General features: G+C 30.5%; 3 protein-coding genes across 33 annotated transcripts in view; 1 reads left to right on the plus strand and 2 right to left on the minus strand.

Moving 5' to 3' along the window:
* LOC147816856 (ras-related protein Rab-34-like) overlaps window positions 1–10,520 on the minus strand; it is a 101,577-nt gene extending 91,057 nt beyond the window's left edge. The window contains exons 1-4 of one of the 2 annotated variants that reach the window (XM_087161507.1): window positions 10,176–10,520; window positions 9,086–9,204; window positions 4,876–5,020; window positions 3,397–3,596 (exon numbers count right to left, since the gene is read on the minus strand). In XM_087161507.1, the coding sequence (XP_087017633.1) occupies window positions 3,397–3,539 (143 nt within the window). In that variant the 5' untranslated portion in view covers window positions 3,540–3,596; window positions 4,876–5,020; window positions 9,086–9,204; window positions 10,176–10,520. The remainder of the gene's footprint in view (window positions 1–3,396; window positions 3,597–4,875; window positions 5,021–9,085; window positions 9,205–10,175) is intronic. The other variant, XM_087161534.1, reaches the window with a different exon arrangement.
* Window positions 10,502–21,287, plus strand: part of LOC147816857 (integrator complex subunit 11-like) — a 61,383-nt gene continuing 50,597 nt past the window's right edge. For 19 of the 30 annotated variants that reach the window (XM_087161775.1, XM_087162534.1, XM_087161734.1 and 16 more), the window contains exon 1: window positions 10,510–11,906. In XM_087161775.1, coding sequence (XP_087017901.1) covers window positions 11,847–11,906 — 60 coding nt within the window. In that variant the 5' untranslated portion in view covers window positions 10,510–11,846. Of the gene's footprint in view, window positions 11,907–21,287 lie in introns of all 30 variants that reach the window. The other 11 variants (XM_087161877.1, XM_087162510.1, XM_087162370.1 and 8 more) reach the window with 8 other exon arrangements.
* On the minus strand, window positions 13,850–16,791 carry LOC147816858 (uncharacterized). The gene is made up of 2 exons (XM_087152003.1): window positions 16,717–16,791; window positions 13,850–15,914 (listed from the first exon to the last, which is right to left on the minus strand). Exon 2 carries the CDS (start codon window positions 15,911–15,913, stop codon window positions 14,009–14,011), a length of 1,905 nt encoding a protein of 634 aa, XP_087008129.1. The 5' UTR covers window position 15,914; window positions 16,717–16,791; the 3' UTR covers window positions 13,850–14,008.

Raw genomic sequence — 21,287 nt, forward strand, 5'->3', positions numbered from 1 at the left:
AAAACTGATTCTGATTCTACCGCTCATCAATCAAGGCCGTTTCAATATAACGATACGAACATAGTCTTCCCCAGCGCGAGTTGGCATCGGAACGTAAGAGATCCTTGCGTGTCTTGTATCGCTATATCGTATGTATATCGTTCGTCTTCTTTACTCGACGGCTTAAATCAGATTTCTGATGCATCGCCTGGAACGAAAGTCGCTGTATCGGCCTGCCGATACAGGCGTTAAATCGATATGTCGCGATATATCGATTTATAGCCCAGTCCTACTCACAACCATCGATCGCTTCACTAGATGACCTGAAGTGATACCAATTCCAAAAGCTTCCACAGTGTGTAAAGCCCTTTTCAACGTGTGTATTTCCCGTTTCGGTTGTCCCTCTACAATTACAACTGATCAAGGCAGACAACTAGAATCTTCTCTTTTTCATGGTACAAACCGCATCCGTACAACAGCCTATCATCCAATGTCAAATGGTATTATTGAACGATTTCATAGACACATGAAAAGCTCATTAAAGGCCCACGAAAATCCTAGATGGACTGACACATTGCCTATCATTTTATTAGGAATTCGGACCACCTTCAAAAGTGATTTGAAAGCCACCAGTGCTGAACTTGTGTATGGAAAATCTCTCGTGTTACCAGCAGATATGTTCAACGAATTTGGTAACAAGCAGTGCATAGACACAAATCTCAAATGAATAAGCTCAACCCTGTCAGTGTTTCCCGACATGGGAAAAGCCCTATTTTTATGCACCTTGATATACAACACTGCACTCATGCTTTTTTACGCACTGATTATCAACAACCTCCTTTAAGCCAACCGTACACCAGACCTCACAAAGTACTTCAACGATCCCAAAAAGCAATAACCATCCAACTGAAAGACCGCTCGTCTACAGTTTCACTGGATCGTGTGAAACCGGCATATCCTTTAAAGGAATCAAAACAATCTCTGCTGGTGAATCGAGTGCGTGTGATAAAACAAACGGCAATTACGAACAGCCGATTGTAATGAAGAGTGGCAGAAAAGTGCATTTTCCTGACAGACTTACATATACTTAAGTCTCACATTAAATGACATTTAAATCTCTTTTTTTTTTAAAGTGTGTGTTCATTTTTTTATTTGTCAGTCTCATTTCTATACTTATCTAGATACTCGAAAATGACTCGTTCAATTAATTATTTCCGTTTTTTCTTCTTCCTCTTTGTATTGTATTACATAGTTACATAGTCTTGAATAAAGGTTTTTTGAATCCTTAAAAAAAAAAAATAAAAAAAAACCTAAAAAAGATGTTTTATTATTCGTCACTCTATAATAAAAATGTCAAAATATTATGCCTTTCTTTTAACACATTTGTTCATTTTCTTTTCTTTTTTGGACTAATTTAAATTTTGAAAAAGTAGTTCCGGATTCACAGTTTGTTAATGTGCATCACAATATATAATTTAAGAATTGTGCTTAACTTATGAAAATATGGGACAATAGGTTTATATGAGAGAAATCTATTGTAGAATATACAAATAAAAAAAATTATTTAGATTGGTTCAGTAGATTACTTTAGGTAATTAAAACCTTCTTCCTCATTGTCGGTAGAAATTTTTTATACACTGTTTTGGTCAAATTTATTTCTTAATTTTTAATATGCTCTTTCTAAAATGGATAAAATTCTTTAATTGGTTAAAAAAATTCTTCTTACAAATGCCAAAGAGTGTCATTTGTAAAAAATTATTAAATATTTAAAATAGTCTAGGTAGGAATTTATTATCCTTAATAAATCTTGAATGACTAAAAAACAATGTGATCAACTGAGGTACAAAAACCAGGTAAGACCTGGTTTACAAACTTTTACTAAACTAAACTAAGTAACTAGATAAAACAATAGGTTTCTTTAATCATACACTGAATAGGGGTAGTTTAACATTTGTGCCCGGTTCCAGAACTAACCTAATCAACTATATTCACAGTCAAAAATAAATCAAATTTTCTTTGAAAAATTTGGACTTAACTTGATGGATTAGTGCCCTAAATTCCAAAATGTTTTGATTGAAAAACACAGCCTAATACAAAGAGATATAGATATTTACCTTTTACTGACTGTAAATTAAAATCTTGGTTGATATATTCAACACATAATAAAAATGTGCACAGGTTAGATATGATGAATTATGACGTTTATATCTATATATATATATATATATACACAAACACAGAGTGGAGCCGTAATTTTACGTTTTCCATCGGACTAGCACTAAAGCGCGATAAAGTAAAATCGACTTAAAAGTTAAAATTAAATATAACTTTTGATTGAGAAGAGAAAAATGGACATTAAATTGAGGAATTAAAATAGACACAGATTGAGGAGCTTCTGCAGTTGGACAGCTGACATGGCTGAATTATCTTTTATAGTGCAGGCTATGATTATACACTTTATTTCTGTTGATAATTGGAAATTCCCTGCAATTTTCCAGTTTTTTAAGAAATTTTTAATTCCCTGTATTCTTCCGATTTTCCAGATGCTGTGGCAACTCTGACAAAGGTATTCCCATAAAAATTTTAGACACTAATTAATACTACAATTCAAACTGTTGTTAAAACAAAATACAATAAATAATATTTTTAGAATTACTATTCAATAAAATTGTGGAAGATTACTTATAAATACCTATGTAATTTATATATTGCTATAAACAGTTTAAAATTATTTTTTTTAATTGAGCTAAATTAACACAAATATATTAAATTAATGATGTTTATCAATGCAGCAAGACTTTCTCTAAGACTATAATGAAGGGGAGGGGGAAATCAAAATAATGCCAATTAAGTTATTGATAAAAACCTGACTTCATTTGACACCAATACAATCTTCTATAGTGGGGTCAGCCTGCAAACTGAGAAAAATTAATCGAAAGCAACCTTGCCTCCAGTACTTTAATCAAAAAGTGCAGACAAAAATATCAATATAACATTGCAAGATTGTTTCCTGCGACCATAAAACTTATGTGTGCCTTCATTGCATAGACTACGCATAAAACTTCTGTTACTATCAAAATGTTACATCAAAATTTCAAGAATACGATACAAAACCGTGTTTCACTTTTTTAAATGACACAAAAGCCTATCCAGAGGTAATTATACATTTTTGTGCTAAAAATGAATACATTTTTAATGAAATTATACTCAATTGTATTTTAAAATAACGAGAGTAGTCTTTTGTGATAAAATTAAAGATAAAAGAAAAGAGTTAGTTCAGTATTAGAAAAATAAAATTTTCTAATACTGATTTTTGGAGAGGACCAATTTTTACCACATGAGTACACAAAAACAAAAGCAAATACTATGTGTAAAAATAAACACTAAATGTAAAGAAAATAAATTAAAACTATTTACTTGATTTTCATGTCATGGTCCAGGCAATATTCAGTAAGTGTTTTTAAAGTTTGGTTAACTAAAGCAACATTGTGTTCATTAATATATAGACCTAATAATTCAAGGCCTCCTGTAGTACTTCCACATATACAATCAAGGAACATAAGAGTTTCAGATACAACATTGTAATTATTTTTATTGGTTTAGTTTCTCAAGAAATTCTAAAAATAAAAAAATTAAAGATCTTTAACAAAAGCAGATGGATTAAATATTGTATTCAATTTTTCAAGTTTTGATTTAAAAAAAAGGAACAGATAAAAACTAAATAGTCATAAGTTATGTAATTAAACATTTAATTAAAAAAATTAAAATAACATTTTTAAAAAAATCAATTAAAATAATGCATAGTTGTCCAAAATAATGTTTTAAATAATAAATTTTTTGGGGGTAATTTTTATTTGCAAGATGCAAACAAAAATATTTAAAAAAATATTCATAACTATGCAATGTTTAGCCACTCTTTAAAATTATGATAATAATTAAGGATGTTGATTACAATTTGGAAAAAAAGAGAGATAACTAATCGGTTTGCACAACACATACATGTTCTTTCTTAGACTTAATTTAATTTATTATATGTTTCTAATTGTTAACAGTCTTAATGAAAATATCGAAATAAATAATAGTAAATAATATCAAAATTAAATTATTAGACCTAGTTATCATTGTGAATCCACACAACTTAACAGAATTTAAAAAAAAATATATGGTTAAATGTGATGAAAAAAAGTTTGCTTTACATTCAGAAAAATGAAAGATACTTTAAAACTTACAAAATACAAGAGGTTTCATAATTAGAACACTAGCATGCCACAATAAAGACAATTTTCGATACAAGACTTTGGTTATAATCTCTACAAAATAAATTGTACTATATTTTCAGTTATGTCAATATATTCAGTTATTCAGGTCATATATTCAGTTATACCAATTGTGGGTATTGTATATGAATAACCAACACAAGGGTTCAACACAACTAAATGATGACTATGAAAGATGCAAGAAAACTTTTTTAAAAAGTCACAATGCATATAATTATTTGAAGTCTATCACAATATAGTGAGTTGTTTCTGATAAAGATTGAATAAAAATGTAGTTCTTTACAATATATATTTGAAGATAAATAAACACACTGCAACCTGTAAATTTAAAATAAGTCAAATACTTAAGATAATTGATTTACTACTTCAACAGCCTTTTGGATAAAACAAACTTTCTCAATTTCACTTTGAAATTTAACTATAATTACTAAATATACAAAACTAAACACCACTCAATCTATAGCTACGAAGCTACATCCAAATTTAATGAGCTAAACTTATGTCTCTCATAAAACATATTAATACTAAACAAGGAGCTAAGGAATATTTTTACTTTGAATTTTTATTAAATTTATCCTTTTTTTCATTAATAATCTGTGCTATGAAAATGTGCACTTACTTGCAAATCATAATTATGGTTTTCACACAAGAGTTAATAGGCTGCATCAGAACTACTTCTTGGGGAAGTTTGTTTTCTTCGGCATCTTTTGCTTTTTCAGCCTTTTCGGCTAAAATTTCTTCAAGAGCAATGTGGGTATGAGCCCCTAAAAAGAGTTTGATACAAAACTATTAGGAAAAGGAAAAATATCAAAATTTTGTGAAATAAATGTCTTATAACATATTGAATAAATATAGCAAAAATATTAAATGAAACTATTTTAATCTTATATTCTACACGCAGACATTTTAACTTAATTATTATCAATTTGAAACAGTAAATATTATTGACTTTATTCATTGATTAATGTACTTTAATCTCCAGTATTGTTTTTAAAAATTCTTAAAGCTGCCATTCAAAACTAAACTAAACTCAGTGGCGCGACAGCCCATAATATAGGGCCTTGTTCTGGGCTTTCTTAACCTTGGGCTCTGGGGTGCAGAAGCAAGATGTTCCGGTTAGGTGGTCAGTCGAATGCGAAACCTAGCCCCCAAGCATGCTTGGTACTCATTCATTGACCCACTAAAAGGATGAAAGGCTGAGTCAACCTTGCCCGGCCCGAGGATCGAACCCAGGACCTGTGGCATGGGAGCGCGAAGCATAGCAGAAATTAAGGGATTGACGTGATTATGAAAAAGCTAAATGCAACACAATATGATGAAGTAAAAATAACTAATTAGAAAAATATTTACAGGGTATCTGCTACATTTCAGAAATTTCAAATTCATGACTTAACGAAGTTACTATTTTCTCCGACAAAAACACATCAATAAATTTAAAACAGCATTATAAAAAAAAAATCATTGAAATGGTTAGTATAACCAAAGCTATTATACTCTGCCTCTTCATATTTATAGAGTTTAAATTTAAAAAACAGAGTAAAGAAAGAGTTAAAGCCATAAAATAGCTGGAAAAAAAATACAAAAGCGAATAATTTCTTTCTTTTTTTTCTGCAGAATTACATTCTAAAGATACTTTTCTTGTTCATCGGAAAGGAAAAAAATAGTAGTGATTTTTCTGTTCACGTTTCGGAATAAAAAAATTTGCCAATGACTAGCTTGCCTTCAGCTAAAATTTTAAATTGATAAAATAAAAATAATAACAAAAATTCTGAAATCACAGAAGTTTAAAAGATAATTTGCTCCGGAAATGATGTTTTTTCTTTAATTTTTTTAAAGAACACCTTAATTTTTAAAGAACACGATAAGAACATTTTATATTTCAATAAAATGTGGGAGTGGTGAGTGGGAATTTCGTTACAAATTCAGAAATACGGAACACTATGAAATTGAGGGGGAGGGGGTAAATTCAATTTCGAAAATTGAATCGGCCACCTAAATCCATGACTTTTCATGATTTTTTTTAAAAAATGGTTAAAATCATGACATTTCTTGACAAATTTTGCTCAATACCAAAATTCATGAATTTCCATGATTTTTCATGACTTTCCAGGTGTGCAGATACCCTGTATTTAAAAAAAACCTGGCAGATTCCTTATCTATATCAAATAAAAATATTACTGATGTAATTATGCTTTTATAGAATGCTTTTGTGCTTAATATGCTTTTATAGAAACTAATAAAAAATAGCATCAGCAGAAATGCAGAAGGGAATCATCAAAGCAAAAAATAAATATACATTTAAGAATATTAAAATAATATAAAAAATAAATATACCAAAACAAAAGTTTTCTTTCAGAAATTTTCTAATAAATAAATAAATAACAATAATTATATAATTGATATATTTCATAGAATTATTATTAATTATTCTAAAATAAAGAATATAATAGGAAGCACCTGCGTGATGACCTGGTGAGAAATAATAGTCTCAATGTAGCTCATGCATGTCTTAAAAGGCGACTAAAATGGGTACGGGGATATGAAAATTTACCCCGACCTGCTTCAATTTAGGGCATACGGGTAAATGTTTATTTAAATCCAAAAAGATATACAAATCATAAAATGCACAAGATACATAAAATAAAGGGCAACAGCTCATGAACATGGCGGGCGAGTAAGATTAATATTAAGCTATAGAACAAAATAGAAATTTAAAACCTGGAAAACCCCCAAAACAAGTAAAGTTCTAAAAGTAATTTAACATCAAATGCTAACATGAGCAATTTTAAAATCTATGGGAAATTAAAACTTGGGTGAAATAGTAAAACTTTAAATTGACGATTCATATAAATCCCAACAAATAAAAAACTAACATCGTAGTGTAGATAAATAAGATGATAAAAGCAGGTGTAAAGTTTTAAAAGTCGATAGTTAAAATCAATAAGTAAAAAGTTAAAATGTTGGCAGGATGGAGGGACAGTCAAAGTTCAGAAGTAATAGTTCAAGTATTATAGTTTACGTTAAGTCTAAAATGTTCTTTAGGGTCACTTTCATGATGTATTTGATAGTATTTCTGCAGGCCTGATAAGAAAAGAGTTGATGTTCAGTATTATTATTTTGAAAGTCAGTGCCACGACGCGCCTGGAATTCCGGGCAATCAAGTAATAGATGTTTAATATCCTGGAATTCACCACAGAAGTTACAGTTTGGGGATTTCCTGAAAAGGCGGTATTGATGATTACCAAACACGCCATGGCCTGTAAGAAATTGATTTAGGTAAAAATCTGCCAGCAGTCTGGTGACCCTTGGATCTTTAAAAAAAGTAAAAGTTTGACGTCCCTTAGTGTTGTTTGTACATTCGCTTTTCCACCGTGTCATGCCACATTCATTTATTATCGACTTGACCTGTACTTGGGTAAGTTAGGCAGTGAAATCCACTTGGTCGAGACTGATGGCTTCCTTTGCTGCCCGATCCGCCTCCTCATTACCCCGTGTCCCTACATGAGCTCTAGTTCAATTAAGAGTAATACCTTTATGCCATAGTTTTTTAATTTCAATTACCGTAGTGTTTTTGTGAGTTGGGTCATCTAGGGCATCAGCATCCGGGGGTATAGCCGGGCACCCTGCCCCTGGGGAACTGGTCCTCTAGGTTAGGGGTTGGGCATGGGGCCAACTACCCCACCCTGTACAAGACCTCCAGTTCAGAAACCTCAACAATGTGCATATACCGGGTCTGTTTTACCCAGACGACTCTGCATGGGAAGAGATATCCTTGCAAATCAGAAGGTTGGGAAAAGGCATTTTTGATGAAAAAAGGGAATGCAGAGTATATTACAGCTGGCATGACAAATTACACCATTTTGGTGTCGGTTTCATTGTGAACAGAAGACTCAGTAGGGCAGTCATTGACTTTCAGGTTATAAGCATGAGACTCTGTAAAATAAGACTGAAAGGAAGACATTACAACATAACCCAGATTTGTGCTCATGCACCGACTGAAGAGAAAGACTATGCGGAAAAGGACTTATTTTACGACCTGTTGATGAAGAGACCTGCCCTGCACACACAGGACATGAAGACGGTAATTGGGGACTTCAATGCTAAGATCGGCAGGGAAGGATTTGTTAGATCCCGTGATGAAAGCCTTCACTTCGATACTAACGGACAGAGAAGTTTTGACTTTGCTGTGTCGGAAAATCTGTTCATCACAAGCACGGCATTCCCACATAAAGATATACACAAGCATACTTGGCTGGCCCCTGATGGGTTAACTCTTAACTAGATGGATCATATACTTGTGGACACGAGACACCGTAGCAATGTGACGGACGTGAGAAGTTTTAGAGGAGCGAATGTCGACATGACAATGTCCATGTGATATCCAGAGTCAGACTCCTATTATGCAAGAATTTCTATCACAGGAGAGAAATCAGAGATTTCAAACCTGACACTTCTAAATTAAATGATCAAAACATTTTTAAAGAATATAAAATTAAATTATCCAACTGAATGGGTGCAGAAAAAGGGAAACCTTTTGACTGGTACGCAATAAAGGATACCATTTTGAAATTTGCACGTGAAGCTATCCCAGATCTGGAACGACGGACCCGAAATGAGTGATTTGACAATGATTGTTGAAAGGCTACAGAAGCCAAGAACAAAGCTTATAGATTAATGCTACAAAAGCATCGTATTCACCAGAATTTCATGCACCAGATGAAAGAAAAATTTGGTTCACAATAAACACACTTAAATAACACATTAATGAAAAAAGTAACATTCAGCAAAAGTAAACATTTATTATTAATTCCATTTATTTTCCAGCTTACCTCGGGAAAAGGAAGAATCGCTTATCCTCCAATCTTTATATTATATCCAAATTCAACAAAGAAGACATCAATGTGGCCAGTGAGATTTTTTCATCATTAGCAGCCCTTGGATTAGAAACCTGAGTCGGTTTGACTCATTATTTGATTAACAAAGGTTGAGCAATAGTCGCCACAAAGTAACGGTCTATAATGTAAAATTTAATACTCTTTTTTAGCCTTTGTAATAATTTGTTTATTTATTTCTAGTATTTATCCACAAAATAAAAGATGAGTAAAAAAAGAGGATGCAAATTTAATAAAGAGCTAAGAAGAAAATTTCCATTTATTAAAAGTACCAAAATAGACTATATGGTACGGTGTGATAAACGCAATGCTGAATTTTTGGTCTCACAAGGTGGAAAAAACGATATTACTAAACATCTAATAAAACAAAGAGGCACAAAAGATTTTTTAATAATGCCGCTTCCTCAACTAAAATGGAACAGTTTTTTCGCAGTGCTAGCTTTAGCAACACGGAAAAACAGCTAGCATTAACAGAAGGGCTATTTGCTTTCCGCACCATAAACCACAATCAAAGTTTCAGATCAATGGATTGTACTTTCCAAGTGATCAAAACTTTATATGACAAAAAATATGCATGTGCAAGGACAAAAACCGAAGCAATTATTTGTAATGTTTTTTCACCATATTCTTTTTCACAATTGCAGAAAGAATTAGAAAAATGCGCATTTATATCCACATATTCTGATGCTTCCAACCACAAGATTTAAAATTATTTCCCACAGGTCTTCGATTTTTCAATCCAGGAACAGGAATTAAAATTAGAATATTAGATTTTGTTTTCATTGCCTGATGAAACTTCACAAATAATTTTTAATTTAATAAGTACTATTTTAAAAAAGAATAATTTAAACAATAAAATTATTGCCCATTGTGCTGATAACACTAACGTAAATTTTGGTGGAAAAGCTGGAAGAGCCATCAATAACGTTTTTACGAAACTTAGCGAACATTTGAACCAAAAAAATATTAGAGTAGGTTGTGCAGCGCACATTCTATACCTATACTATTCAAACAACATCTGACTTACTTCCAGTTGATGTTGAAAATATTTTTGCAAACATTTATTCGTATTTTTATATATATATAGTGCGTGTTGAAAGTTTGACTAAATTGTAATTCTCATTTCATCAGATTTGTCCCGCTTTATCTCAATAAAAATGTGGTCACTTTATTTTATGCATGGAGAAACCGCATCAGGTTCCATGTCCTCGCTTAGAATAAAGTTATTTATTCTTGTTTCTGCTCCTTTTTGAGTTGTTACTTGAATAGTTTTCTGTACGCTTTTATCTCACCCCGTATAAACTTTGAATTCCAATAAAAATGAAAACGTCACAGAAAACAAGTAAGCTAAAAGCGTTATTCAGTAAATTTATTCAGTAACAAAGTAAACAAGAAATTTACTCAGGTAGAAATTGTTATTACAAAAGATTATAAAACTGAATGAATATGAAGGTGCTCAACATTCAAGAACCTTGTTCTTCTGTTTATTTATAATACTTAATTTTGTTAATCTGAAATGCTCTATTGTTTATAAACATTATTATTTCTCAAAATTCCGATTGCTATTTTTTAAATGAATTATTACCTTTAATTCTTTGTTAAGTAACTTGTATACAAGGATATTAAGTTTGCAATATTCTATCTCGACCTTAAAACCTCTCTAGTTCGTTTTCTTTCTGGGGTCCATGTGAGAGCAACAGTTCTTTTGTCTCCAGTCATTATTTGTAAAATAATAAATACAAGTACTATTCAAGTTAATTTAAAGACAACTGCAAGCTTAAAGCTTTGCATCAAATTTAAAATACCAGTTTTTTTTAATTGATTGTAAAATTTCCTTTTTCTAGAATGTTATCTAAATGGTTTGAGAGTTGGTGTGAATTGAATTGTTTTTTTTTTTCTCTCATGTTGGTAACTTAGCTTATTTATGTATTTAATTTAAAATATTATTTGCTTTCTTACTTAGAGGGTGAAAATGTTGAACATCCTTGAAGTATTTTTGGATACTGAAGATGTAGTATTTTGGATGCTATGAAAGAATTGATGTTGGTATCACTGGCAGTCAAAAACAAAAAGCTATCAGCTGACCTGATGGCTAGTTATTAATTAAACTACCCTTCTATTTTTCGAATTTTATGTTGTTGCATGTGGTTAAATGAAATCATTGCTTCTTTATAATCATGTTTTATGTAAAAAAAAAAATCCTTTTAACTGTCAATTTTTCTAAAGTATAAAAATCAATAAAAAAAACTGAACTTATATATTTTTTTTATTTTCCTTTTGAAAAGACAGCTAGTTTTTTAAAGTGGCATTAAAAATTTCTCACATTTTCACCAGATATTAACGTAATTTTGTTAACTGAAATACATTAATAAATTAAAAATAAATGTTCATTAAGCGTTTTATTCTTTTCTAGTGAAAGTTCATAAAATTTTAATAAATACTTGTACATACGAACAAACATTTATATGCATCTTAAAATTTTTTTAATTTCCATAAGCTTTCAGTGTATAAATAATAGCTAATGTACCTCTGCAAGCGTATAAATAATTATTTTTAGTAAAATCACATTAATTCGATAGGAACCTGAAACAAAAGTTGAATCTGTTGCTTTGGATACTCATCATTATGAGCAACAAGAAGATATGGCCAGAGCTTTGGAACGAAGCACGAAAGACAAATCAACCTGTGTACATACAAGATGATTCAACCAAGCAAGCTACCATGCCTGACTACAACTCTGTCTTCACTGTTTCATCTGGTAAGTAAAATTTTTGCTGATAATAAGTGTAATATTTTTAACTTATTGTATTAATCTATATATAATTAAAACATTTTAATTTTAGTAGAAAACATTTATAAATAAGAATTTTTCAAAGTACTTCTTTTTTCAAGAAATAAAAATATTTTTTCTTCATTAAGAAGGATATATATTGTCCTAATTTCTTATGGATCAAGAAATTGTGCAAAGGTATTTTAATTGACAATCACATTTTTTTTATTTATGTTTTTTAATATTCCAAAAAAATCAGTTATCAGTTTTATTACTAATTCAATGGTATATATATTTATTTTTAAAGTCTTACAAAATTATATGCATTTGAGGCACAATTTAGTTTTTCTTACATTGTCAATAGTTAATTCATTATTAACTTTGAAGAAAAATTCAATTATTACAATATACATATAAATTATTAAAATCACAATTTTTTAATTTTCTTTATTTGAGAGTGGTTATGGTTTAATAGCCCTTAAATTCACATTTCTGATTATAATTCCTAATATTTGTGACTTAAAAAGTAACACCTAAAGGAGAAGAGATTTGCCTGAAATATATTTTTTTAATGCAAAAGTTTATTTATGTGTTAAGTAATTTTTTTAAAGAATTGATCATACAAATCTGTTTCCGAATATGAATACTACACAATTCTTTATTTAATCCGTATTCTGTTGTGAATTGATGATCTGAATAATAAATAACTGAATAATAAATGTCCAATGTGTTAAATTAGCTGTAATTTTTTTTTTAATTTCTACGTCTCTAATACTAATAAATTAATAGAAATATAGCTTAATATTAGTATGATTTTCAAAGGGTTATAAATTATATGCTAACATTAATGTTTTAATATTTCTGTATATTAAGTTTAAAGGAGATCATGAAGTTTGTACTCCACAGAACAAAACTGCTCTGCAAAACTCTAAACAATGATTTATATATTTTATTATGTAAATAACATAATAATTTTTTTTTAATATTTAGTATTGTCATTTAATTCCTAATCTTTTAGAGAGTTATTAATTTATAATTCTTACAAGAATGAAGAAAGCATATTGTTATTTTTTATTTATTGATTTTCTTTTTTAAAAAAGATGTTTATCATAAATTAAATGCTGAACTTAAGTTTGATTAGGACATAAAAAGGTGAAATTGCTTACAACAAAAGCATTAAAAAAATGATAATTAATTTAAATTTATTTTATTTGCATTAATATCTTTTACTCCTAATTGGTATAGAATAAAATATAAGTATAGAATAATTCTTAATAAATTTAGCTTAATAAAGTTTATCTTCTTCAATTTTTTGTTTTATGAATAATTTTATAAATAAATTTAAACGTGGAATTTATAGTTTTAGTTTTATCTTTTATATTAAATTTACAAATTCAATGTAAATGAACAAAACCTGTTTATGAACTTAGTTTCAACAAATTTCATAAATTTTAATTTTATTCTCTGTGATAATTAAGGATTTCTTCCATTTCATCCAGTTTAGTGCTTGACACGTGCTTGCATTACAAGCTATTAATTTTAGTGCAATCATTACTAATAATAATGGGTAATTCCACAGTAACTCATGCTACAGATTTTTAGAAATCTAGCTTTCAAATACGATGCAATAATAAATATTGCACTTATTTTCTTTCAACAAAATTTAGGTTGATTACAATTTTTCTGTTTTTTTTTAATGATATCATTAAAAATCCTAAGAATCTCTAACTTTTTGAAATTTTAATTACTAAATATTTGACAAAATATATCAAGTTCAAGGTAACTCATGCTACAGTACTGGTAACTCATGCTACATTAAAGATGAATAACTTTTAAAAATGATTACAGAAACAAAATAAAATATTATTTTGATATTTATTTAACATTAAGTATTTAAAAAAACATTATTTTATTGAAAATTAAAAAAATATTAAAACATTTAACGTTGTTAAGAACATCAATTTCTTCCTTAAATTCGTAGAAGAAACGGCTCCCACTCTGTTTTATTACTGCATCTGGTAAAATCTTTATGATGTTTTCGAATGTCACATAGGAAATGTCATTTTCATCTGAAATGAAAATTTTTTTATTCATGTTTTTCTTTCTTTTCTTTCTTCCTTTACTTCTCCGTCATCTTCAACTTCACCTTGTGAAATAGCAGCATACCTAAAAATTTGCTTCTTATCTAAACATTTAATAAGTAGGTAAGTACCAAGTTTAATGCTTAATTTTGGAGGTTTAGTTGGTAAATTTTGTTCTGCTAAACTGGAACGTATTTTTTTGGTTAACGGAGCACCCGTCACCTTCTCCTGGTTCACATAAATGCAATGCATTTTTTTTATACTTTCTAATGGCAGTGCTTCCTCAAATATTGAACACATATTTAAATTTTGATTTCGTTCCTCTATTTCATTGCACTTCATTTCAATTATCTTTATATCCGATCCAGTTCTTTCAGCTGCAGCTTTGAAGTTGGAGGCATTGAAAACAGAGCCTTTGCGTGCTTTTACGTAATTTCGAACTTGGCGTTTCACAGCCCCACCTATTCCGTCAACCGGGCCCTTGCCATGTGATGTTGCAAAGAAATTCCAAATAATTCTTTTTCTAAATTTGTTTTCCAATATAGGGATTGCAGCTGCAATAAAACGATTTTTGAACTGCGATGAAGGGCCATCCGACCATATATTGACCAGAATAATACTTTCTGGGAAATCTTCAAAGATTTTATCTAAATATGGAATTATACTTCTTTTTGAATGATCTAAATCATTGGATACAATAACAGCAGGGTGATGCTGTCCATTATACCACGGCGAAATAGTAAACAGACTCACTTGCGGCTGTACCCAATGAAAACTTTGTATTTCATCCTGAGCAACACAAGTGTAATTCTCTGCAAAATCAATTTGTAGCAAAGCAGTGGTAAAATCGGTGCTTTGGGAGCCTACCTCTCCTTTCTGCATCTGATATGCTAGAGCTTGTTCATTTTTAATGAAACAATGAAGTAAAAAATCTTTTTTCATTGAAACTATGTATTTTCCAAGATCTTCGAGGCTACCTTCTTCTACAACTTTTGTTAACTTACCTTCAAAATCTTTCCACTTGTTCCATTCAGCCATATTTGAAGTAGATGTAGCAAAACAAGATTCAATACCATTTTCAAAAAACTTTTCACATTTATTACAAGAAGTTTGCCAGCAATTTTCAGTAGCATTCTCGCAAAGAAAATCTTTCATAAATCCTGAGGAATAAGCTGGGAATTCTGGGCAATACTTCTTGAAGCTTTCGATAGCAGAAATAAAATTTTCATGAAGTTTGCATAAGCACACATTATGAGGCATTTTGCTGCTTAAAAATACGTGTTTTGGACGTAATGCAGCAAACTTACTCTTGCCAATCTTAATATCGGGATGATCATTACAGAATAAAGAGAATGTCTGCAAAACAGAATTGTACAAATGCCGAATTTGTTCTTTTATTTTACCATCACTATTTCTTACTGTTACTACATCTTTCATTCCTGGAGCTTGTCGACTGATATCATCTCTTATATAAAAGTTTTTAACTATCTGAAGAGTTTCACTGCTCATAGGATTTTTTCCAATATAATTCTGTATTACAACATTGCGTTCTTGACTCGGGACAATATTTTTCATAAGCTGTTTCACTACTGCCTGCTTTTTACGTGGGGACTTTGGTAATGCCCGTTTGGCACGGGCAACTGCTTTTCCCAATGAACAAGGTGATTTATATGGGTATTGTTGTGATTTAAATGACCTTTCCTTTTTGTTGAATCTTGATTTTGCAACACTTTCTCTGGATCTCTTTCTTTGTTGTCTTCTCACCTTTTCTCTTTCCACTGGAGTCATTTGATCAATTTCATTTTTATCGCGGCTTTTTTTAGCTGCCTCTCTGTGTTTCTCCTTATATTTCACATAATTTCCTTCATCTTTAAGTTTTTGTCTTCTCATTTTTTCAGAAGCTGTTAAGGCCATTCTGTAAGAAAGAGACATATGATAAGTTTTAATTTATGGAGCTTAACTTAGCAGGATTTCACTATTCTTTTACCTTAAATTAAAATTTTGGTATATAGATATTTTTTTAGATATATTGTACAATGTGTTATACCTTTTACATTTAATGGATTATTTACAACAATAACATCGAAATGTCTGAATTTTACTTTAACTAATACCATTAATTTCCAATAACATCTTTGAGTAATTTCCTCCTTCAATAACTATTATAAAGTTTTAAACTTAGACTTGTTTGTGATAGGGAGCAAAGCAAGGAAAAGTTGACAGTAATAAAAACAACTTATTAAGAATGGAATAAACATGCGAAGAACAAACTTATCTTTATCATACTTATTAACTTATTGCAATAAAACTTAATTTTTATATAATATTTATGCAAATAACATCTTAATTCACTTCCTAAATATAGTATGAGTTACCACATGGTAACTCATGCTACAATAGTTTAATACAAAAAAACATAACAAAACTGGATGCTACTTCTCTTAAAGATTTGTTTTTGATTAAAACACATAAAAAATTTAAAAAAAAAATTATTTTTAGGGTAATTGATAGTTTAATAGATTTGCAATGATAACATAACTATGTTTTAGTAACTCATGCTACTTGTAGTAGACCCTAATATCATTTATGAATAATAGTTATAACTACTTTGATTCTAACAATTTATTTTATTATTTTTATAAGGCTTATGAATGTATTAATCTGAAACAATCAAGAAATAAAATTTTCATGGCTATAAAATAACAAAATCAACATACCTTTTGCTGAAAATTGAAGTGGTGTAGAACAAAATCTTGTAATAGCTGACTTTAAAGTGTTGCCATCCTGATAAAAAAAAACTCTAACAAAAAATAAGCTGTTGTCACAACTGCTACAATAGTTCAGATTAATTATCCACTTAATTTATTAAGAAATAATTGGAGAAAAAAATTTTATGGTCATGTCACTGTTTATATGGAATTGTCCTAATTCAAAATATTATAATTTTATTGAAAACTATTTAAAACAGCACTAATTCAAGGAATTAATTTTTATGATGGGTCGCTCCTTGAAGAGCAACACCCCTGTGTAAAGAAGGGACAGTGAGTAAACTTTGTTTTTGTTTTTACGAAAATAATTCGAAATAATATTTTCATTTAAGGTTTGTTATAGTAGTGTAAAGATTAAAGTGTTAAAATTCTGAGTCGGAAACTTAAATTCTTTAATTTTCTATTAAGATATGTTTACTGGACTGTTCTAAATTGATTATATGGGGAAATTTATTTGAGCTAAGTCAAATAAAGAATGAATAAGTCAATACTGCAAAAGAATTACTCATCTTAAATTACTCAAAGTTGAATTACAAGTTCTTCAAAATAAATATTCTACAAAAAATATGGATATCAAAATATATATTTTTTTTTTTACAAAATAAAGAGTTAAAATTTAACTTAACTATGTCGTATTTGTTAAACTTCTTTATTCCTACTATAATTGCGAAATTTATTATATTTAACTATAAATAAACTAAGATTAAGTTACTAGATATCAGATATTATTTATATAAAATTTTATTGAAAGGTTGATTTGAACTGTTTTCTAAAAACAGAATTAATCCAAAAATGATTATTAAAATAAAAAATTAAAAAAAAGATGTTTTATTAAGAGAAAAAAATATACTATGCAATTACAATTTTATGCATTAATAAAAAGATTAATGAAAGTTAAAGAATACTATTTGTTTAATAACATGAGAGAATTGTGATTGCACTATTCCGATCACTGGATACCCATTGGTCATTTTTTTTCTTGGATAGATTTTTCATAAGGTCGTCATAAATTACAAAAGGTCTCTAAATTAATTTTTGTCATTTTTTCTGCCAATGGGTTAAATTGATTTTTAATTCCAGCCAATATACGTTTCGTAGAACAATACAAAATTCTTTTCTTTCTTCAGTATTAATATTTATATAATAATTGCTGCCAAAAAGGAGAACAATAGTTGTGTATAAGTTAACTGTAAAAATGATATATAATTGCTTTAAAGTAATTTAATGTAACACTATTAAAAATATGCTGTGGTGAAAATAAAAAGAAAAAACTCAGTCTGTAAAACAATGAATTCCAAGAGTTTCAAAAATTATCTTCTTTATTTTTTATTATATCATTTCGAGATGCTTTTATTAATGCTTATATTATCATGATTTTTTTCACGACTCTTAGAATTCTTTACTTAAGATAATAGTGTTGAAGTTGATCTAATCGAAAAGTACGAACGTATGAGAACCTAGAAAAATAACATTGCCACTGACCAATTCTAAAAATTTCTTTTTATATGAAGTTGGAAAAATAAACTGCATTGTTAAATTAATGTGAAACGAGCAGATATTAATAAATTTCCTTCTCCGTCAGAAAACTGAAAAGGTCACTGACACCGCCACTGTTTTGGGGTTTTCAACTTAACGTTACATTTTGTCAAACACTGTTAGATTTAGAAACTTCAAATTACGAAGATATGTAGGAAATTGAACGAAAATTACAATGGAATTAAAAAATAATTCTAAAATTAAGTCAAGATTATTTTTACTCTTAAATTTGTTGGAAAAATAACATATGGGCCGCTCTATGGCAGCAAGAATTCAGCTGCAGAAGTTAAATTTGGTCTGCTGAAAGAGTCAAATTTGTTTATAAACGTAAGAGTCTTTATTTGCTTTTAGAAACTCTTATTTGTTTGAAAATTATTACAATTTAAAAGGTTCTTTTTAATTTTTTCTTTGACTAATAAATATTTATCAATTGTTGTAGAAAAATTTATCATTTACGTGATTTTTATAATATCCCTCTTGACTTAATATCAAAAATAGCAAAAATAAAGAAAAAATATTAAACTGCTGTTTGTAGAAAATGCAACACCATGAAAGAATCATCAGAATCAAATGAAATTTAATGCAGAAACGACTTGTACTGATACAAATAAATGATGAAATTTTCAAAACAAAAGAAACAAATTAAGCGTCCGAAATCAGTATTTGGTGCAGCCACCACGCGCTGCAATAAGTGCTGCTATACGACGTGGCATGGAGTCAAACAGATGTTGAATATCTGCTTGAGGAAGAGAATTCCATATCGCTTGTATGCGCAACCAAAGTTCGTCTTTGGAAACTGCAGGACGCGGATCACGAGTGAGACGCCGACCAACCATATCCCACACGTGCTCAATAGGCGACATATCCGGCGAATAAGAAGGCCAAGGAAGAAGTTGCATGCGTTGTGCTGAACAGAAGTCTCTAACAGTCCGCGCAACATGTGGGCGTGCATTATCCTGCTGAAAGATAGCTCCAGGGATGCCTTGAAGGAAAGGAACGACTTCGGGCTGTAGCACTTCACGGACGTATCTGTTGCTATTGAGATTACCCTCAATTCGTATCAAATTGGATCGTCCATGATACGAAATCGCACCCCAGACCATAACTCCGTGTTCGACCACTATGTCGTTCAATAATACACTCAGGAAGGCAGCGTTGACCGGCATAACGTCTAACACGAACACGGCCATCATGGGTCCACAAATTGAAGCGTGATTCATCTGAAAAGACAACTTGGTGCCAATCAGCTCGCCAGTCTCTGTGCTCAAGAGCCCACTGCCGACGCAGCCGTCGATGATCCGCCGTGAGGGGAATCCTGTATAATGGCACCCTTGCACGCAATCCACGGCGCAGCAGACGACGACGAATTGACGAAGCCGACAATTGTACACCTGTAGCAGTAGACCAATGTGCTGCCAGCTGCTTGGAGGAAGCTGTGCGATCATTCACCGCCATGCGGAGCAGGTGTCGATCATCGCGCTCTGACGTCACCTTCTGTCGTCCAGTGCCTGTTTTTCGAGTTGTTCGGTGCTCGTCGGTCCACTGCTTCCAAACTCGCATCACTGTGGAACTGTTCCGCTGCATACGAGCTGCTATTGCGCGATAGGAAAATCCTCCTTCTCGAAGGCCGATTATCCTCCCTCGTTCAAACTCCGTAAGTTGCTTGAATTTCTTATTCTTCCGTCGTGGAGGCATACTCAGGTCTCACTAAACGTTTGCCACTAACAAATAATCATAGACTATTTTCAACGTCCCGCTACAGCACTTTATTTATACGCTTTCAGCATCAATTCAGAGGGCGCTGCGCGCGCCACGCACGCGCGATGGCTCTGAAACTTTATTAATTTGCATAATATCCTATAATTGACATTTGCTGCGAATTTCATTTGATTCTGATGATTCCTTCATGGTGTTGCATTTTCTACAAACAGCAGTTTATATCGAAAAAAATTAGGTGTTGCCAAATATAAAACTTCGACATTTCACACCGACATTTGAAAATTTATGTAGAATAAAGCGAAATATGAACTGTTTCCTATATGATCTGCTAACAAGAAAAAATTACTTCTAATTTATTAATTCTTATTGTGTCTCACATTCTGCCTTTCTAAATGTATTTTTTTAAGCACAGTTATTTATTATTCAAATCCAGCTATCCTTTTTATTTTGTTACAATTAACAACTTAATATAATGTACTTAAATAAAAGTGTAATAATTTTATATTTTGTAGACAAAATGGTTTTTAATCGATTTTTCAGGAAGAAAAAAAAAACTTTTAAGTACAATGTTGAAGAACGGTTTGTGCCCAATGCCACTAGTTCTGAGAAAAAAAATAACAAACAAACTTCAGAATGATAAACTGCTTTTTCCAGAGAACATCTTCAATCCGTAATAACTCTCGTCGAAACCGTTTTTCCTTGTTTTTCATTTGTCAAAACTTAGTAATCCTTAAAATGCAACTGCTGGCAATCCGATCGTAATTTTTATTGAAAAAAAGTGGAAGAAAACGATTGGTACTTGATCTTCAATTATTTCAAACTTGATGAATGAGATTCAACTACAGGGATTATCGAGTGTAGCGAACAAGTGACGGTGCCTCCATGTAGAAAACAAGGATACATAAAAATAAATTGTGCCGAACAACTATTATCAGTAAGCGGTTCAATTGATAAAAATTTATCTGCTGCAGTCAAGGTATAAATTATCGTCACTATCTGAAAAACATTTAATATATTTAAATACTATTTGCATGTTTACAAACGTGTTTTTGATTTTTTTTTAAAATTATCGTCAAACTTTAACCGGATTTTAATAAATTAATTCGAAAAGAACTGCTCTCTTTAAAAAGGAGGTATGAAAATGATTCGTTTTGTACTATGAAAATTGCCAAGTCGATTCAGCAGCATGAAATACTATTTCATTTTTCACCAGTTTATGGTTAAAAGAGCTCCACTTAGTTCTAATTACATAATCATTCAATTTT

This window comes from Parasteatoda tepidariorum, chromosome 1 (genome assembly GCF_982258835.1).
Source record: "Parasteatoda tepidariorum strain Cologne lab strain chromosome 1, Ptep-v5.0, whole genome shotgun sequence".
Taxonomy (NCBI): domain Eukaryota; kingdom Metazoa; phylum Arthropoda; class Arachnida; order Araneae; family Theridiidae; genus Parasteatoda; species Parasteatoda tepidariorum.

Excerpts from the sequence above, each read along its gene's own strand:
- LOC147816858 (XM_087152003.1), bottom strand. The coding sequence starts at position 15,913 with ATGGCCTTAACAGCTTCTGAAAAAATGAGAAGACAAAAACTTAAAGAT.